General features: G+C 37.3%; 1 protein-coding gene across 5 annotated transcripts in view; it reads left to right on the forward strand.

Moving 5' to 3' along the window:
- TAFA2 (TAFA chemokine like family member 2) overlaps positions 1-16,654 on the forward strand; it is a 195,343-nt gene that overhangs the window by 134,883 nt on the left and 43,806 nt on the right. For all 5 annotated transcript variants that reach the window (XR_011091959.1, XR_011091958.1, XR_011091960.1 and 2 more), the window contains exon 2: positions 430-536. Coding sequence is in view for 1 of the 5 variants with exons in the window: in XM_068669335.1 (XP_068525436.1) it covers positions 431-536 (106 nt within the window). In the remaining 4 variants the exon portion in view is untranslated. The remainder of the gene's footprint in view (positions 1-429; positions 537-16,654) is intronic.

Here is a 16,654-nt window from a genome sequence, read left to right on the forward strand (position 1 = left end):
ATTCAAATCTGTTTTTTCCTTGTGACTCATGGGCAGAATCCAAAGAGAGCCGCAATTCCAAAAGCTAAAGATTCCACTGCACATGGGCACCTGATTGGCTATGACTGGCCCAAATGCACCAGTGAAACTGCACTGTTCAGGGAAATCTATTGCATAGCTACAACTGCTTCTGTATGGGTATAAATCTGATGCATGGAGGTCTTGAATCCTCCTGGTACTGACCAGGGTAGAGAAATGCTGATGAACCAGGGAGAGAGGTTGTACTGATGTTGTATATGACATAACTTATTTAGAGCTAAGCAGAATATAAGACTTAGAGGATATCAACCAGAAAATTTTTTTAAAAATTATTGAATTCTCCTTAATTTAAGGAAAAAAGTAAAAGAATTCTTAAGAGAAATACTTATTTTTGTGTATTTTTGTTTGCAGGATGAATAAGAGATACTTACAGAAAGCAACAAAAGGAAAGCTGCTAATTATAATATTTGTTGTAACTCTGTGGGGGAAATTAGCATCTGGGGCAAATCATCATAAAGGTAAGAGATACTTTTTCTTTTTTTTTAATTATACTGTTGTATCTGAAGTTTCTGTCAACACATTCAGAGGTGTTTGGTTTGTGGGATTGTGGGACACTTTTTTTTCCTAGTGTATATTTGTATGTCCTGGTATTGGTTCACAAATCAGTATCTAAGGGAGGAGATTTTCAATTGATAGACTTTTATCACTTTTTTTTTTTTTTTTTTTTTTTAAGTATTTCAGAACCATTTTCAGCATTCTCTTGCTTCATCATCTACAGCATCTTCTTGGTCACTTTCTAATGATGGTACAGTTGAAAAGATAGTAAAAGAAGACAGTAAAGTCAAGAAATCAAATGATAAAATATGCTTCTATCATAAAAATAGATATGTTAGATAATATCTATATATGCCCCTGAGGAATTCCTGGAAAGAACCTTAGAAACATGTATACTGATACTGTATACAGTTATCTGCCAAGGTTAATTAACTTCATGGACACTGTGTGTTAAATGCGCTTTTTTCATCATGAATAACAGATCATTGTTTTCCAGTGTTGTCTATCTCCTGTGCTTCATTCCTAATACTGTAACAAAAACTAGAACTAAACTTTGACAATGTGAAGTTTGTTTCCTCCTGGTTGTTCCAGCCCTTACAATGTATACACACAAGGGCAGGACAAGTACCTGTTTAAAAATAATTGCAATTTATTTATTTATTTATTTTTGTTGGTGTGGCTGTAAACCCCTAATGCAAGAAACAGGGTCTCTGGATTCATGAACAACTTGTATGCCAACAGAGTTAGAAATGTGATCTGCAGTATAATGTGATTTTGCAGTCTACTTCTCATGTTCATATAGTGACTGTTAACTGTTCATCATCTTATTCAAGACCAGAATAAACTCTAACAACTTAAGTAAAGGAAGAGTGGGACATACGTTTTACTAAGAGCTCAGGAGTTAAATATTACAGAATGATTCTAATGAAGCAAAACATTTTATCTGACTTCATTTTATAATGCTCCCTTTGATGAGAGAATTTTGTGAGCAGGTATTTCATATATCTAGCTGCTAGATATTTTTCTGCTATGTGAAGATATTTTTCTTCAAAATACCACACTGTTTAAAGACTTCAGGATGCAGAGGAACTTTCTGCAAAGTGTTTTTTGAGTTATGATTTGGCTACAGTCAAAACAGATTTCTGATGCAGTCCTGCAGGCCACCAGAGGTACCTGCATCATGCCAAAGAGGAACCATGCTGACACCTTTTCTCAGCCTTTGTTCTCTCTCTGAACTAGAATGTGGATTTGTGCTCTAGCTTGCCAGTTTGGTTTTCAATTGGAAAAGAGCCAAGATATCTTAGCATGGATTCGAATTTATTTTGTCTTTGATTATCTTTCTTTAGAAATCAAAAAGCCTATACCCAGATCATTTTGATTCCATCCACAAAGGGTGATCAAGCTGTGTTTGCCTCAATCCAATTCAAACTTTGCCAAAGTATGTTTGCCACTCTTGCCAACTGATTAATAAAACCTTTCAACAGGTACTTCTTGGAAAAAAAATAATGCTAAGGACTGTTTGGGAAATCAGTGCTTCATAATTGAAAATCAAATGATCCCCAACCAATTTTAGCTTTTCACATATATTTAAACAAGGGAAACCATAGAAGAGCCATACAATTTTTTTATCTTATATTAGGCATTTGGAGCCCCAGACTTAGAGCATAAATATATAATAGCAGAAATATCAAATTCAATGTTTTTAGATAAAAAAATAAATATGAACATGAACCACCCTGTGAAATAAGGTTATTAGCTTTGGGAAATTCTTTACAGTACAGGAACTTAGCAAAAAGCTTTGTCTTCTTTAAGTTGCATTTTGTTAGGCCTTTAGGAAAATATATGAAAAAGTCTTGTAGGGAACCATAAAAAGAAAAAAATGTGGCTTGAGCATTTGATTTAGGAAAGCAATGATTTTGCATATCCAGACTATTTTAGAATGAAAAAAAATATTCATGAGGATCTTGTTTTGTGGATTTAGTAGTTCTGTGAAGCAGCTACAGTCAAGGTATTTGAGTGTATTATTATTTTAAAGCACAAATCAGAGATAGGCAACTCAACTATCACTGATTGTCAACAAGACTGGGAGTTTAACTTCCATTGGGCCAAAGGAAATCTTCCTCCTGCTCTAGAAACAGAAAAGGAGCTAAGGTGCACTCAAGGAGAACTTGGCACTATTCTCCTTTGCCCAGTGTCCACACACTGAGAAATGTGCGAGTTTCTTCAGAAATAATTATCCCTAGCATCATTAATCTTTATTTATAGAAGTCCTTACTAATATATTGACATGACAAACCCTAATGACTTTGAAGGAGCCCTTACAATTTTACAGATCAATAATCTACATTTAAAAAAATCTTTACTTTCCTATTGACTTAGTCATATTATGCATCAGTTGCACCAACTCTTAAACCCATCTCTTTTTCTGAAGACTAGAGAAAAGAGAGGAAAAAAAAAAAAAAAGAAGAAGGAAAGATCATCAGTGTGTGAAAAAATGTTTAATAAGCATTCTGCTCTCCAGACAGACTTCAGCTGACTCTGACAGGCTTGTTGGGCTTATCTCAAGGATGTGGTACAAACAAGTAATTCCAGGCCAGTAGCAAGAAAAACAGAGGCTCAAGCAGGGGATAGGGAACCAGGCTAGGAGGTTGAGTTGAGGCTGCAACCACCAAAACTGCAGTCTGGGATTTCAGATTACAGCTTTTTGGTGTCAGGTGAGTGGGTAGCAAGTACACCCTTTTTTCTTTTGAGAAGACTGTCTTACAGACAGTCCTGTTCCCATGTTGTCTTTGCTGATTGTTAAAGGTCCTTCAGCCTGGACAGAAAGAATAAGAGCTAAAAGAAATAAGCACTCATGGTGTTCAAAACAAAACACAAAGCCTTTTTTTTTTTTTTTTTTTTTTTTATTTGTATTTTTTTAATCCTGTATTCTGTAAAGAGGCAGGAATTCTACTTTTTTCTTTTCATTGTACTGGGGTCTTTGACACTATGGAGATTTATGCCTTACCTGAGCAAGTGTGTCTATGAATCAGCTTGCAGTACCAGATACATTTGTGATGCAGTAGCTGTGTATGAGAAGACAAGTAAAGCGTGGAATATCAGTATACAAAAGGATGTTGTCAAGGTTATGAGCCTGAAAACTGATATACCTTGAGGGTGGCTGAAAGATTTTTACCTCAAGAAATCCATAAGGGTATTATATTATAAGAGTGATCCTGATCCTCCTACTCATTGCTAGCCCTTGGAAAACAAATAAACCTGTGCAAACATATCATGTTCACTGACAGATATGGCAGGCAGGCATCCGTTCAGCTTCACTGCCTGCTTGCTCTTTCTGTCATAGGGAACATGAAATGATTTGGTGACTGTTGTATCACAACCTGCTTTAAGGTTTCAGGTATATGAGCGGTCCTTTGGAGAAAGAAGTATACTCTTTGTATGCACGCCTTTGTAGACAAGAAGCTGCTGAGAGACACAGTTTCTAACTTAAAAATAAAAGCTTTCTCAGAATTGGAATTTCTTTGAGCTTTTTGTGATTACTAAGTCTTCTAGTTTGATAATACCACAAAATAATCAAATAAATTAAGCATGTTTTATATCTGACCATAGTTAAATAATTGTCAAAATAGCAAACAATAAACTTAATATTAAGTTTTATATCCCTGGACAAAACTAACATTTATTCAAAAATATAGCTAATCATGAATGCCTACCTGCATAGAGAAAAAAAAAAAAAGTAATCAGAAATCACTCCAGGTAGATAAATAATGTAACTGAGTATTTTTGAACTTACTAAATGAAACTGCAAGATAATTTATTTTCATTTAATATGTTTCATTTAGAAGCTGAAATTATTTATCTGATGTTTGTCATGTAGTTAAAACAAACCAAACTCCTTATAGTTTGTAATGCAGAATTGCTGCTCCTACTTGTCTGTGGATTTGCATTAAATTAGGTAGAAGTTTGAGGGAATGTCTTAGAGAAAATGAATCTCATTTTCTCTCTTAAGTGGTGTAGCTTTTCTGAAGCCCCAAATTTCTGTACTGGTGAAAGGAGCTAGCAAGCCACTGATGCTGCTAAAAATAATGGCAAGAACAAGCTTTGGACATGAGTAAGATGCAAAACTGTGACATTGTACTCAAATTGCTGCCTTCAACACCAGTAAGCTGGTCAATAGAAGCTTCTGTTTAAAAGACAGCATTCTGTTTAAAATGCTGCCCCATCGAAGTGAATAAGGCCAGTTTGGACCTTCTTTGAGGCCATGGTCTGGCATTCTCTCCACCCATACTGAAATAATAGCACGATAGTTCAGTCAGAAAATTTTTGTTCTAAGTTAGATTACCTTTCCTGTGAGAGTCTGCCTTTCTTGGTTGTCTTGCTGGGGCAGAAGTACTACTGACACCAATGTTGTGATGTAAGATATAGCCTGTGCTATGGATGTGCCTGGGGTTTAGGGACAGTAATGACTATATAAAATGGTAGCAGCGGCGTACTTTCAAGATGTGTTTTTTGACATGGCTGGACTTCCATTAGCTGTCATCCTTTTGTCTGATCACCAGTTCTCTTTCTGTTAGGTTGTGAAAAGAATACAAATAAAATGTGCAGGACAGTCTGGGAAATCCCAAAGAACTGGATGAAAATTCTAAATTTTTATGGAACTGAGTTAGAAATGAAGGTTAATTGTAATTATTGGCCTCAAGTGTTTCATATTCTTAGGATAATTCATCATTTCTGTTTGCTCTGGAAGAGCTTTTAAGTCTTGTATCTAGATTTGTCATGTTTTCTATTAGGAAAATGAACCACAGTGTTGCAAGCCCTGAATAAGGCTCCATACAGGCTAACGGAAACACCAAGTGTATTTTGCATTGTGAATGTAAATGTTTATTATTTTAGGGAACAAAGCCTCATAGTAATGAAAAAATGATCAAATGTGATACCTTAGAACAAACAGTATGGGCAGAACTATGACTGGTTCTGGAGAGCCACTGGAAGGACTTGTGGCCCCTGAAGGTAAATAGGGCGAGGCAGGTTTGTTCTTTTGGCTTCTAGCACTCAGTGGGGTTCTCTTAGGGAGTGCAATAATGCTAACACTGCACTGAATCAGCATGTGACAGTCTCCTGACTCTGCCTGACCCCTGGACTGTGGAATTGATCTATTCTGAGGAGAGATAATATAGCACTTTGTTAAAAGGTACAGTAATGGTCTGTGTGCATTGCCTCGGTGCCCTCGTATTTGATCCTGCACAAAGGTTAAAATTCATTGGTGATTTAGGACAGCTTTCTAGGTGGCTTAATCGGTGATTTATGTCATATTTACTGTTTCCTTGTATCACAAAAAAGTGTGAGGGACTTGAGGCATGATGGTGAATCTTGTGCAATGCTTTGCAAACTCTTAGTGTTGTGAATTGCACCTTAAAGATACAATTGACCATCTGATCCTTGCAGTACATTTTCTTCTAGCTAAACTTTCTCTTTACAGTTATCCATTGACTGATATTCATCTCATTGCTCTTGTGTAACTAACACTAATACACGTTTAGCACAAATGTCAGTGTTTGAAGTCTAGTACTGACTTGCACACACTGGGCTCCCTGGACAACACCTAACCATCAGAAGTATCATATATTATAGACATAAGTAAATGTACCTTTATATACTCTATGTACTCTATATTATAGACCCATGTAAATGTGCATTTGTAGTTCACTAAAGATGATGCATAAGTGGAGATGATTCTGAACACAGATGATTAGTTCTGCTTATTTTTCTTCCTGCTTTGCTGTTTGCTGTATGTTTAAATCTGAAGCAGAAGAGCAGAAGACACTGCCTTTTGCTGACTACTTGCTACAGGCCAAATGAAACTTCCTTGAGTGGGCTGGGAGGAAGGCTCCAGGAGACATGGGTGGTCAGGTAGGAAAGGAAAGAGACCAGTGTGCAGAATGCCTACAGAAGGAACAAAGACTTGAGGATGGCTGAAATCAAAGAACAGACAAATAGCTAGCCTTTTGAGGTGATGGAAATAAAGGTACTTAAGGACCCACATGTGACTGTGTTGAAGGTTTCTGCTCTGAGGGCAGACTTGGAGAAAATAATCTGTCAGACTAAGGGCAAATTTGTTTATAAGCTTTTTTTTTTTTTTTTTTTTTTTTTTTTTTTTTTAATTCTGTTCAGCTTTAATCAGCACCACTGAGTATTCTCTGCTTTAAAGTATTTATTTATTTATTTATTTATTACTAATGACTTTGAATTCAAAGTCCTGCTGAAGTTTTATAGTATTCTATGAAAAAAGACCCACCATAGACCTGTGACTTTGATTTGGTTACGTTTTGTATGCAAAATCATATCAAAAGTTCTTGAATATTATGTAAACTGCAATACTGCAGAATATGTATAACTGTTTCTACTGTTGATAATCACAGAGGAGGTAACAGTCATTCAGAAAAGCAGACTTTGTCCTATATAAGTCCTTTACTCTGGTGTCTTGAGTTCAGACAGTGCAGGTTTTTGGCAGTGATGTTCAGAATCTTGGGTGAATACCTGCAGCACATTGCAGCTATATAATGCTGTCTATCTTGCTTTAATTAGACAAAATAGGGGGTTGCCTGTCTTTCTGGTGTTTGAGATCTATGTTCCTAGTATTTAGAGTCTCAATGTCTAGATAAGAATAGCCCTAATTGAAATGTGGGAGTCCTCTGAAGTATTCAAATTTTTATCTTTTTATAGAAGTGTCTTAATCATGAGGCTATACTGGTTTAGTGTTAATGTACCTATATCCTTTCTGTTGAGGATTTTACACTGTGTAGAAGGCAGTATTGATAATGCAGAAATAGCGTGTTTGCATTGAATTTTAAAAGCAATATCTACTGCGGAGGACATATCCAGGTCACAGATATCCCTCCTTCCAGCTAAGTAAGAACAAGATAGCCACATGTTCCTTCCTGAAGGAGCCCTATTGGATGTAATGGCATTCTCTGGGGACATAAGAAGTGCAGTTTGAACATTTTTGAGCTAAGGGGTGCACTGATTGCAGATCTCCCGGTTCCATGATATGGGCTCTAATAGGAAGGATTGGCAGCAGCAGTACCATGTCTCTCAGTTTGCACTTTTTGGAAGTGCCTGTACTATAGCATTTTGTGAGGGATCTGATCCCATGGGTAAATTGTATGTATCCAACATGTGTCTTGATGTGTGGGCCTATCAAAGGATGTAAAAGTTGTTCTCCAGGTTCTTGACTGGAATTAGGTGAGAGAAAACTGAATTTTTAGATGAGGGAAGTTTCAAGTATGCAGAGATGTGTGTGGATGCATTAGGAGCTATCAGGTGAGGCTGGAAAATGTCAGTGGGGTCTGTCAAAATATTAGATGGAGGCATCCATTCCTCTATTGTTGACCTGTCAGTCCTGCTTCATGAAAATCTTTTATCATATTTGCTAAATGTGCTCAAACATAGATAATCTTATCTCTCGTGGAAGTTTGTCCCAGAGATAGATTCTCTTAAATGAGAATGCTTTGTCCGCAGCTTTCACTAACTTAATTCTGAGTGTAATTAATGTTTAAATATAGAAACAAAGGAATATGATAGTCATTTTAGCAGACATGGGGCAGAAGGCTATTAGATGTTCTTATCTGGCTTCAGCATTAATTGAAACTTTCAGTTATATCAGGATCAGAACCTGATCCCAAAATTGCCATTTGCTTGAAGATAAAATAAAACACCATCAGTCAAACACTTTTGTATCAGTATCTGTCATTACAATCTAAAATGTTAATACAGTATCTGTTAGAATTCCGTAGATAGTACTCCTTGGCCTTCTGCCATGGTATAAAAGAAAATAATTTTCTCTGATCACCAAGATGCCAATAGTTTTGATTGTTCATGGGGACATATGTACAGAAGTCATGGCAATAGCAAAATTGTACCTATTTATTCTCTGTGTTACCAGTTCCATCACAGTAAATGGCTGCCTTTATTTTTGTCTCCCTTTCCACTACCATCTTTAGAAATATAGTTGGCTGTCCTTGAGGTAGCCATGGATAGAGAAGTTGGAGAGTTTCGAAGAGATATCATGCATTTTCTTTTATACTTAACATTTTTTTTCCCCTGTTTATATTTAGTTAGTGTCATGGATTCTTGATGCTTTTCTGAGACAAATGAAAAGGAAGTGCATTGGGGTTCTTTATTTTGGGCCTGATTTTGTAATCCCAGTGTCAATTTTTTATTAGATATCCATGAGTGAGTACCCAGAATCTTTTCCATAAATACATTCAGATTTTGTGTTGCAGTGGGAAGGAGAGGATTGCACAAAAGATTATAATATTGTAAAAGTTACATACTTCATTGATTTTACAGTTAGAAATACCAGACTTTTTAACATTTTTCAGCCCTTTCATTTAATTCTAATGTTATCTTCCCTTGGGTATCTAGTCCACCAGTCATATAATTTTTTACCTGATTTTGGGAGACTAGTCTTTCCCTTGCTTTTTTTTTTTTTTTTTTTTTTTTTTTGTTGTTGTTGTTGTTGTTGTTTTTTTTTTTTTTTTTTTTTTGTTTTGTTTTGTTTTGTTAGGAAAATACTGTAGAATGTCAGAACTGGAAAAATACTGATAGGTACCTGTCTATTACTTGTCCTATCATGGGTAAATATTACTCTTTTCCTAATACTGGAATATGATCTACTTTTCCAGTTTCATATTCTTGGTTTCAAACTAATCCTGCTGATTTGTTATGTATACTAAGTAAAGCATTCTGCTAAATTTATCTTTTACTTAAGAAAACATCATGCTTACATTTGCATGCCACAGTTTTGACAGACTGTGTTTTGCCAGAGTTTTGACCACAAAAATAGTATGAAAGATGTTTTTAGGCCCCTAGATAGTAGTCTTTATTAAATTTATCTTGGACAGTAAACAGTGGGAGTATTAGTGCATAGTCAGCTGAATATGAGCCAGCGGTGTGCTCAGGTGGCCAAGAAGGCCAACAGCATCCTGGCTTGGATAAGAAGCAGTGTGGCCAGCAGGGCTAGGGAATTGATCGTTCCCTTGTACTCAGCTCTGGTGAGGCCGCATGCTGAGTACTGTGTTCAGTTTTGGGCCCCTCGCTACAAGAAGGACATCGAGGTGCTTGAGCGGGTCCAAAGAAGGGCGACAAAGCTGGTGAGGGGCCTGGAGAACAAGTCCTACGAGGAGCGGCTGAAGGAGCTGGGCTTGTTCAGTCTGGAGAAGAGGAGGCTCAGGGGCGACCTTATTGCTCTCTACAGGTACCTTAAAGGAGGCTGTAGAGAGGTGGGTGTTGGTCTATTCTCCCACGTGCCTGGTGACAGGATGAGGGGGAGTGGGCTAAAGTTGAACCATGGGTGTTTTAGGCTAGGTATTAGGAAGAACTTCTTTACTGAGAGGGTTGTGAGGCAATGGAATGGACTGCCCAGGGAGGTGGTGGAGTCACCATCCCTGGAGGTCTTTAAAAGACATTTAGATGTTGAACTTAGCTATATGGTTTAGTGAGGACTTGTTAGTGTTAGGTCAGAGGTTGGACTCAATGATCTTGAGGTCCCTTCCAACCTAGACGATTCTGTGATTCTGTGACAGCTACTGCTGTCCTAGTATATAGCTATATATATATATATATATATATGTCCTGTATATAGCTATATATTCTACCTTTGAATTCAAGTCTAGTCTTATGGTCTCCTGCACTACTCCTCAGATTTTCAACTTGCATTCCGTACACGCAGTGATGACTACCCCATACGTATCTGTTGCACACACCCGTTATCCTACTCGGGGGATTTCACATACTGAGGTTAGGAGGTTTGTGCTTGGAAAGTTTTGTCCCACATGGAGATTACTTCTATAGCATCTGGGTGTATGTTAATCTAACTTTCATCTGCATTAATTTTCTGCTGATGATATCTAAAGATTATGCCCTTCTCTCTTGACACTCTTCACTGAATTTACACTATAGCAGCATTAAGTGATTGCTTGTACAATGTCATATTTTAGAACAGCTGTTCTTTAGTCATGCAAGTGCCAAGAAAATGTTCAGAATCAGTCAGCTATTCTGGGGAATAACAGGAGAAAAATCCTTTATGTGTTTCTGGGTTGCAATTTATAAAGTTTCCTCCGGCTACAATTTCTTTAGTTTTGTTCTTTGGGGGATTGGGAGGGATTTACCATTTTAATGCTCACTGCGGCAGTCTTCACTGTAGCTGAGATTTGTAAAAGATCAGGGGATTGATCTGAGCCAAAGCTGCACAAATGAACAGCTCCAAAGCAGCAAAGCCTGTGTCTGTATGCATTCATATGTGCAAGCATATGAATGCAAAGATAGGAGACTTGGATGAAAGAGAAAAATGCAAGGTCTTCACTGAAGAAATAGCTGATGTAGACAATTTCAGTGTTTTAAAAATGCTTTTCATTTATTTATGATAGCTTTGTAAAACATTAAGTGCTTTTCAAACATAACTGAAGACTTGGAGGATTATTCATATCTGGTTTTAAACATCTCACTTAGGTTCTCTGAAACACCTTTCAGAGCTCATCTCTTTCACAAAGAAGGAGTTTAAACCTTTAGTCTAGGTGTGAACACTTCCCAGAAATCAATGAGCCTACAAACTATTGTAAACAGTCTGGAAATTTTGGAATGTCTCTTAGCAGGAGGTCTCTGTTTGGATGTTCTTCTTTTATCTGCCTAAAAAGTTTCCTTCTGTTACAGTCATAATGTCCAAATAAAATTGTAAAGATCTTATTTTATTTCCACCGTTCAAATGGAGTCATGTGTTACAGGTCAGAAGCCAATGAAATTTGGTCTGTGATGGGTCCGCTTATATCTGCATAAGATAAGGTGGGAAAGCGTTGGTTGTAAAACCTAGATTTGTCATATGCTTCATATCTCCTTGTTGAGCTAAAATACACAGAAATACAGGAAGAAATATGGAAATTTTCAGAGAAATAATACTGAAATGTTACCTTCACATCTCAATTGGAAGGTCACCTCTTGACACAGAGGTGACTTCGACTGAGAAAAACTTACTTCTCCACATAGGTGGGAACAAAGCTACAGCATACTGACTGAAGAATGGAGGCTGGCTTGGGGTTTAGATGACAGAAAGCAGGAAAATCATAAAAGAGCAGTCTGCTTTGTGCAGCTTTCTTTTGCTAGGCTGAGCAAGATTTCTGTCTGTAGTGATGAGGAGGCTGAGGCAGGAGCTGCCAAGTCTGTCTTGTTCTTTTTTTTCCCCATAGATTTGTATAACTCTTGTACTGAAATTGTTCTCAAGTAAATGCAATAGACTTAGAATTCTTTTTTCAAAATACTTCTGGCTTCAATATCAAGTGTCCTTGAATGACTGAAGTATAAAGCTGAATGCATAGGTTATTCTGAGGAGCTGTGGAAAAGATGTGCCAGAGAAAAGCATTCTGTTAAGTCCAACACAAATCTTGGGTTCATTATACCATTGGATTTTCCGGTGCAAGTTGTAAGAATGGCTTTGGCTGAGTCTGTGCTCCAGGACTATGTGTGAGAGGAGAGTTAGGGCTCAATGGAGGCTGTCTGACTTACTTGGAAGGCCAGAATAGTTCTGAACCCAGTATTTGAATCCAGGTCTATGTATGTGTCCAGTGAGAGGGGAACAGGGTTAAAGCAGGTAAGACTACAGTTTAGTTTCAGTGAATTGTAGCATGAATCATAGAAAAGACTAGAAACAGCATTAAACCCTTCAGTAAGCTGAAAGGTTAAGCAAAGCCAAAGTTGAGTTTTTAAAAAATGACAACAGAAAACATTGTATCTATGAACAACAAAATGAAAGGATTTTCATTTTGAAAGGAAAATAAAATCCTTATTCAAAGTTTTGCTTGGTTTTGTTATGTTATGTAAATTTACTACCAGTTGAAAAAAAAAAAAAAAAAGATTACTGATGCTTAACATTCATCTAAAATGCATTGGCATGTGTCAGATTAACTGTGGAAATTTTGTAAAATGGAACCCAGAAGGTGTGCTAACTGCTAGACACCACAGAGTGGAAAGTAAATATATTTCCACTGACTGAATATTGAGAAAATAAGCATCTGGAAGCAATGGGAATTTTGGATTCTTAATTGCATCGTTCACACCAGAACATCTGCCAGAGATACCAAGAGCATATATAACTGTATCTGAGAGAAGATATAAGTTTAAATAAGGAAAGAGGAAGAGTAATATTGTGTCATCTTGTTACACTGCTGCACACTGTGCATATGAAGGCTGTGTTAATCTCTCCTCTCCTTTTCATTTTGGTTCAAAAACACTTTAGGAAAATAAAAGTACAGTTTCCATGAACAGGTTTACCTTTCCAGAACACTGGAAAATCCAGAAAAGCTCATCTGTAACGAGTAAATAATCCAATTTCTTGCATATTTTGTCCCACACTATTGCAGTACATAATATACTGAAAGGTTAGATTGCAGAAGACAAAAGGCATCCTGCATACCCTGGAAACAGCTGAGAAAAGAATTAACCTTTCATTCTATCTATGCCACTCCTGTTCATTAATAGGTTAGATGAGCACAGATGAGCCTTTAACTTTAGATGCCTTTAGATGAGCCTTTACCCTTCACTTTCACAGTAGCCCATGGAACTGGCCTGTGGGGACTGCAGGAAGGCAGGGCAGTCAGGACCCTTGCCTAATGTTGGAGAAGAAGGTGTGATGGTTCTTGCACTTGCTTCCGGGTGCAAGGCACTGAATCTGAGCCAGGGTAATCCCAGACAGGAATACAGACTGGGAGAAGAACTCATTGAGAGCAGCCCTGCAGAGAAGGACTTGGAGGGTTCTGGTGGATGAAAGGCTTGACACGAGCCAGCAGTGTGTGCTTGCAGCCCAGCAGGCCAACTGCATCTTGGGCTGCATCAGCAGAGGAGTGGTAATCAGGTCAAACGAGGTGACTGTCAACCTCTATTCTGCCCTTGTGAGGCCTCACCTGTGTCCAGGTTTGGGGCCCCCAGAAAAAGAAAAATATAGACCTTTTAGAGGTAGTCCAGAGGAGGGCTATGAAGATGATTAGAGCACCTCTCCCATGAGGAAAGGCCGAGGGAGTTGGGGATGTTCAGCCTGGAGAAGAGAAGGCTCCAAGGAGACCTCATTGCGGCCTTTCAGTACTTGAAGGGGTTTTATAAAAAGGATGGAGAAGGATCCTTTATTTGAGTAAATAATGATAAGAGAAGGGTGAATGGTCTTAAATTAAAAGGATAGATTTAGAATAGAGGAAAGGAATAAATTCTTCACTGTAAAGGTTATGAGGCACCTGCACAGGTTCCCGGAGAAGTTGTGGATGCCCCATTCCTGGAGGTGTTCAAGGCCAGGCCAGAGGGAGCTCAGGGCAACCTTATCTAGTGGGTGGCGTCCCTGCCAATGTCTGGAGGGTTGGAGTCAGATGATTATTAAGGTCGCTTCCAACCCAAGCCATTCTATTGTTCTATGACAAGTCTATGATGAGATGTAAATGGCTAAAATGTGAGAAATTAGAAGGATGACCATTATGCCAGTGGACCATTATGGACAGTGCTCATCTCATCCCAGTTTTGACTTTCCAGTTTTTGCTTTACATCATTAGATGTGCTTTTCTGCTATGCAATTTAAGGACAATATATATTTCCCACCCTCCTTTTGTAATGACATTACCTTCATCACATTTTTTCTGGGTTTATTCTGAAAAACATCTTTTGTAGAGGCTGAAAAAAATGAGCTTAGCTACCATAGGAGACTTAAGATATTGTGCTTCACAGATATGAAATAAAACCTGAACTTTAGAGAAAAAGAAAAGATTTTTAAAATGGAGCCATATAATTTTTGTTTTTATTATTTTGTTTAATACCAGAAGGACCACTGCATATTACTGCCTCTAACGACGCCATATTCTAGAACAGCTGTTATTTAGTTATACAAAATGTTCAGAATCAGTCAGCTATTTTTGGAAATAGCAAAATAAAAAAATCTTGAAGTATTTTTAGATATTAATAGATTATTAAATTTTATGTTCATGTTATAGGCATTTTCAACTTCAGCTTATATACAAAAGCCAAAGAAAAATTCAATGAGTAGACTGAATAGCACATGGAAGTCATATTCCTATTTTTTCCAGCTCATGTGGTTTATTTCATCATGAGTGACATTTTTTCATAATATTTTTTTTTTTTTGTCAACTTTTTGAAATAAACAATGCTAGTCTGTTGGTTACTACTGAAAGTAAATACTGAAAGTACTTCTAAAAATAAAGAATTGAGGCAAATGACTTCCTTGAGTCTAGTTCTTGCTTCTATTAGCAAACATTTCTTAGTCTACTGAGGATTTTTTAACCTGTATATGTAATAATATGTAATAATTATTGTGAAACACTCGCCATTACAAGACTTTTGCTCATGAGCTAAACAGCAGTGCAAGGCAAGATCCTAAGTGTTAGAAAAGCTCTCCCAAAATCTGTTCTATTGTCTGAACAGGTCTGTAGGAGTGATTATAAACTAATTTGCTGTTTTGCTTGGTGCTAGGAATACAACAGTTTATACTTAAACAGCATGATGACACTGTAACATTAAAAATATGAGAAAATGCTATATTATGGCTCATCCTAATGGACTCATTGTAGGAGACGAGTATTAAACTATAAAATATCACTCAATTTTTCACAACAATGATCACTGGGAGGTAACAGTTTCAATAGCTGTAAACGAAGTTTTTGTTTGCCATTTATTTTGTTCTTTATTTATCATATGGAAAAATCTCTTGGGTTTCATAGCAAAAAAGAATAATTAAAGAGGAGGCAGATGAGATGCATGAGATTTTTTTTCTTACAGACAACCTGCAGAAAAATGTGGAAATATTATTTTGCAGTTGTAGAGTGGGATTTGAAAGCTTCATGCTGAGTCCGTGTCCCCTTAATAAAATCAGTTTACAGTGAGTAAGTAAACGAATGATGTATTTTACATCCAGGAAATTTGAGATATTGAGTCCTCTCCATATATTTTTTTTTCTTTGAAGGAAAAGAAAAATCATATATATCTTCATCATATAAAGAGAGCTTTGAAAATTTGTCTAGATATGCTGCTCCCATAACTAGTAACATTTTAAAAGCCCCTGAAATAATAGCTAGGAGAGTATATTCCTCAAATGTCCTTTTGCTTCTTCCTCTGATTGTAGTGTTATATTTGGACCTGAAAGTCATCCCTCTGCTGAGTCTTGGCAAATGTCTGAGATCTTAGAGGTCAACTTTACAGTGGGGGCTGAATCAGTGGATATATTTTAGCTTTTTTTTAGTTATACACCTATACTATCAGTGATAAAGCTGATGTGGTCGTAGAACAGTGACCTTCTGTTAAGTCAGTTTCAGTGTAATGGTAATAACAGATTCTTATGGGGGCGACCTCTTGAAAAAAATTACTAACCAAAGACCACCTCAATAGCAAATTCCTGTCTCTGCTGATGTATATCTTTCCCTTAGAGTTTTGCCTTATAATGGATCAAAACCACATCCCTCAGGGAGGGATGCAATCTTGCGCATTTAAAAATTATGTATTACCTCCTGGGGGTGCTTCTGTCTATACCTCTGCGTTGATTATATGAACATATCCAACTTAGATTAAATACCAAAGTCACAGATATCCAAGATATGGAGATGTGTATCTTTGCTTTTGTAGAGAACCATGGAAATCTCACATGGTTGTTATAATAATATACTAAATGATGGTCTAAACACTCAGAAAGTGAATAAAAATGCCTGTTGTTTAACCCAACAGGCAGCTAAATACCGCACAGCTGCTTGCTCACTCTCCCCAGGTGAGATGGGGGAGAGAATCTGAAAGGTAAAAGTGTGAGAACTCATGGGTTGGGATAAAGATGATTTACTAGGTAAAGCAAAAGCTGTATATGCAAGCAAAGCAAAACAAGGAATTTGTTTGCTATTTCCCAGCAGCAGGCAGGTGTTCAGCCACTTCCAGGAGAGCAGGGCTCATCATGCCTAACAGTTTTTTGGGATGACAAATGCCATCAATTTGAACATTCTCCCCCTCCTCCTTTCCTCCAGCTGTTACTGCTGAGCATGACACCATGTGGTATGGC

This window comes from Anas acuta, chromosome 1, assembly GCF_963932015.1.
Source record: "Anas acuta chromosome 1, bAnaAcu1.1, whole genome shotgun sequence".
NCBI lineage: Eukaryota > Metazoa > Chordata > Aves > Anseriformes > Anatidae > Anas > Anas acuta.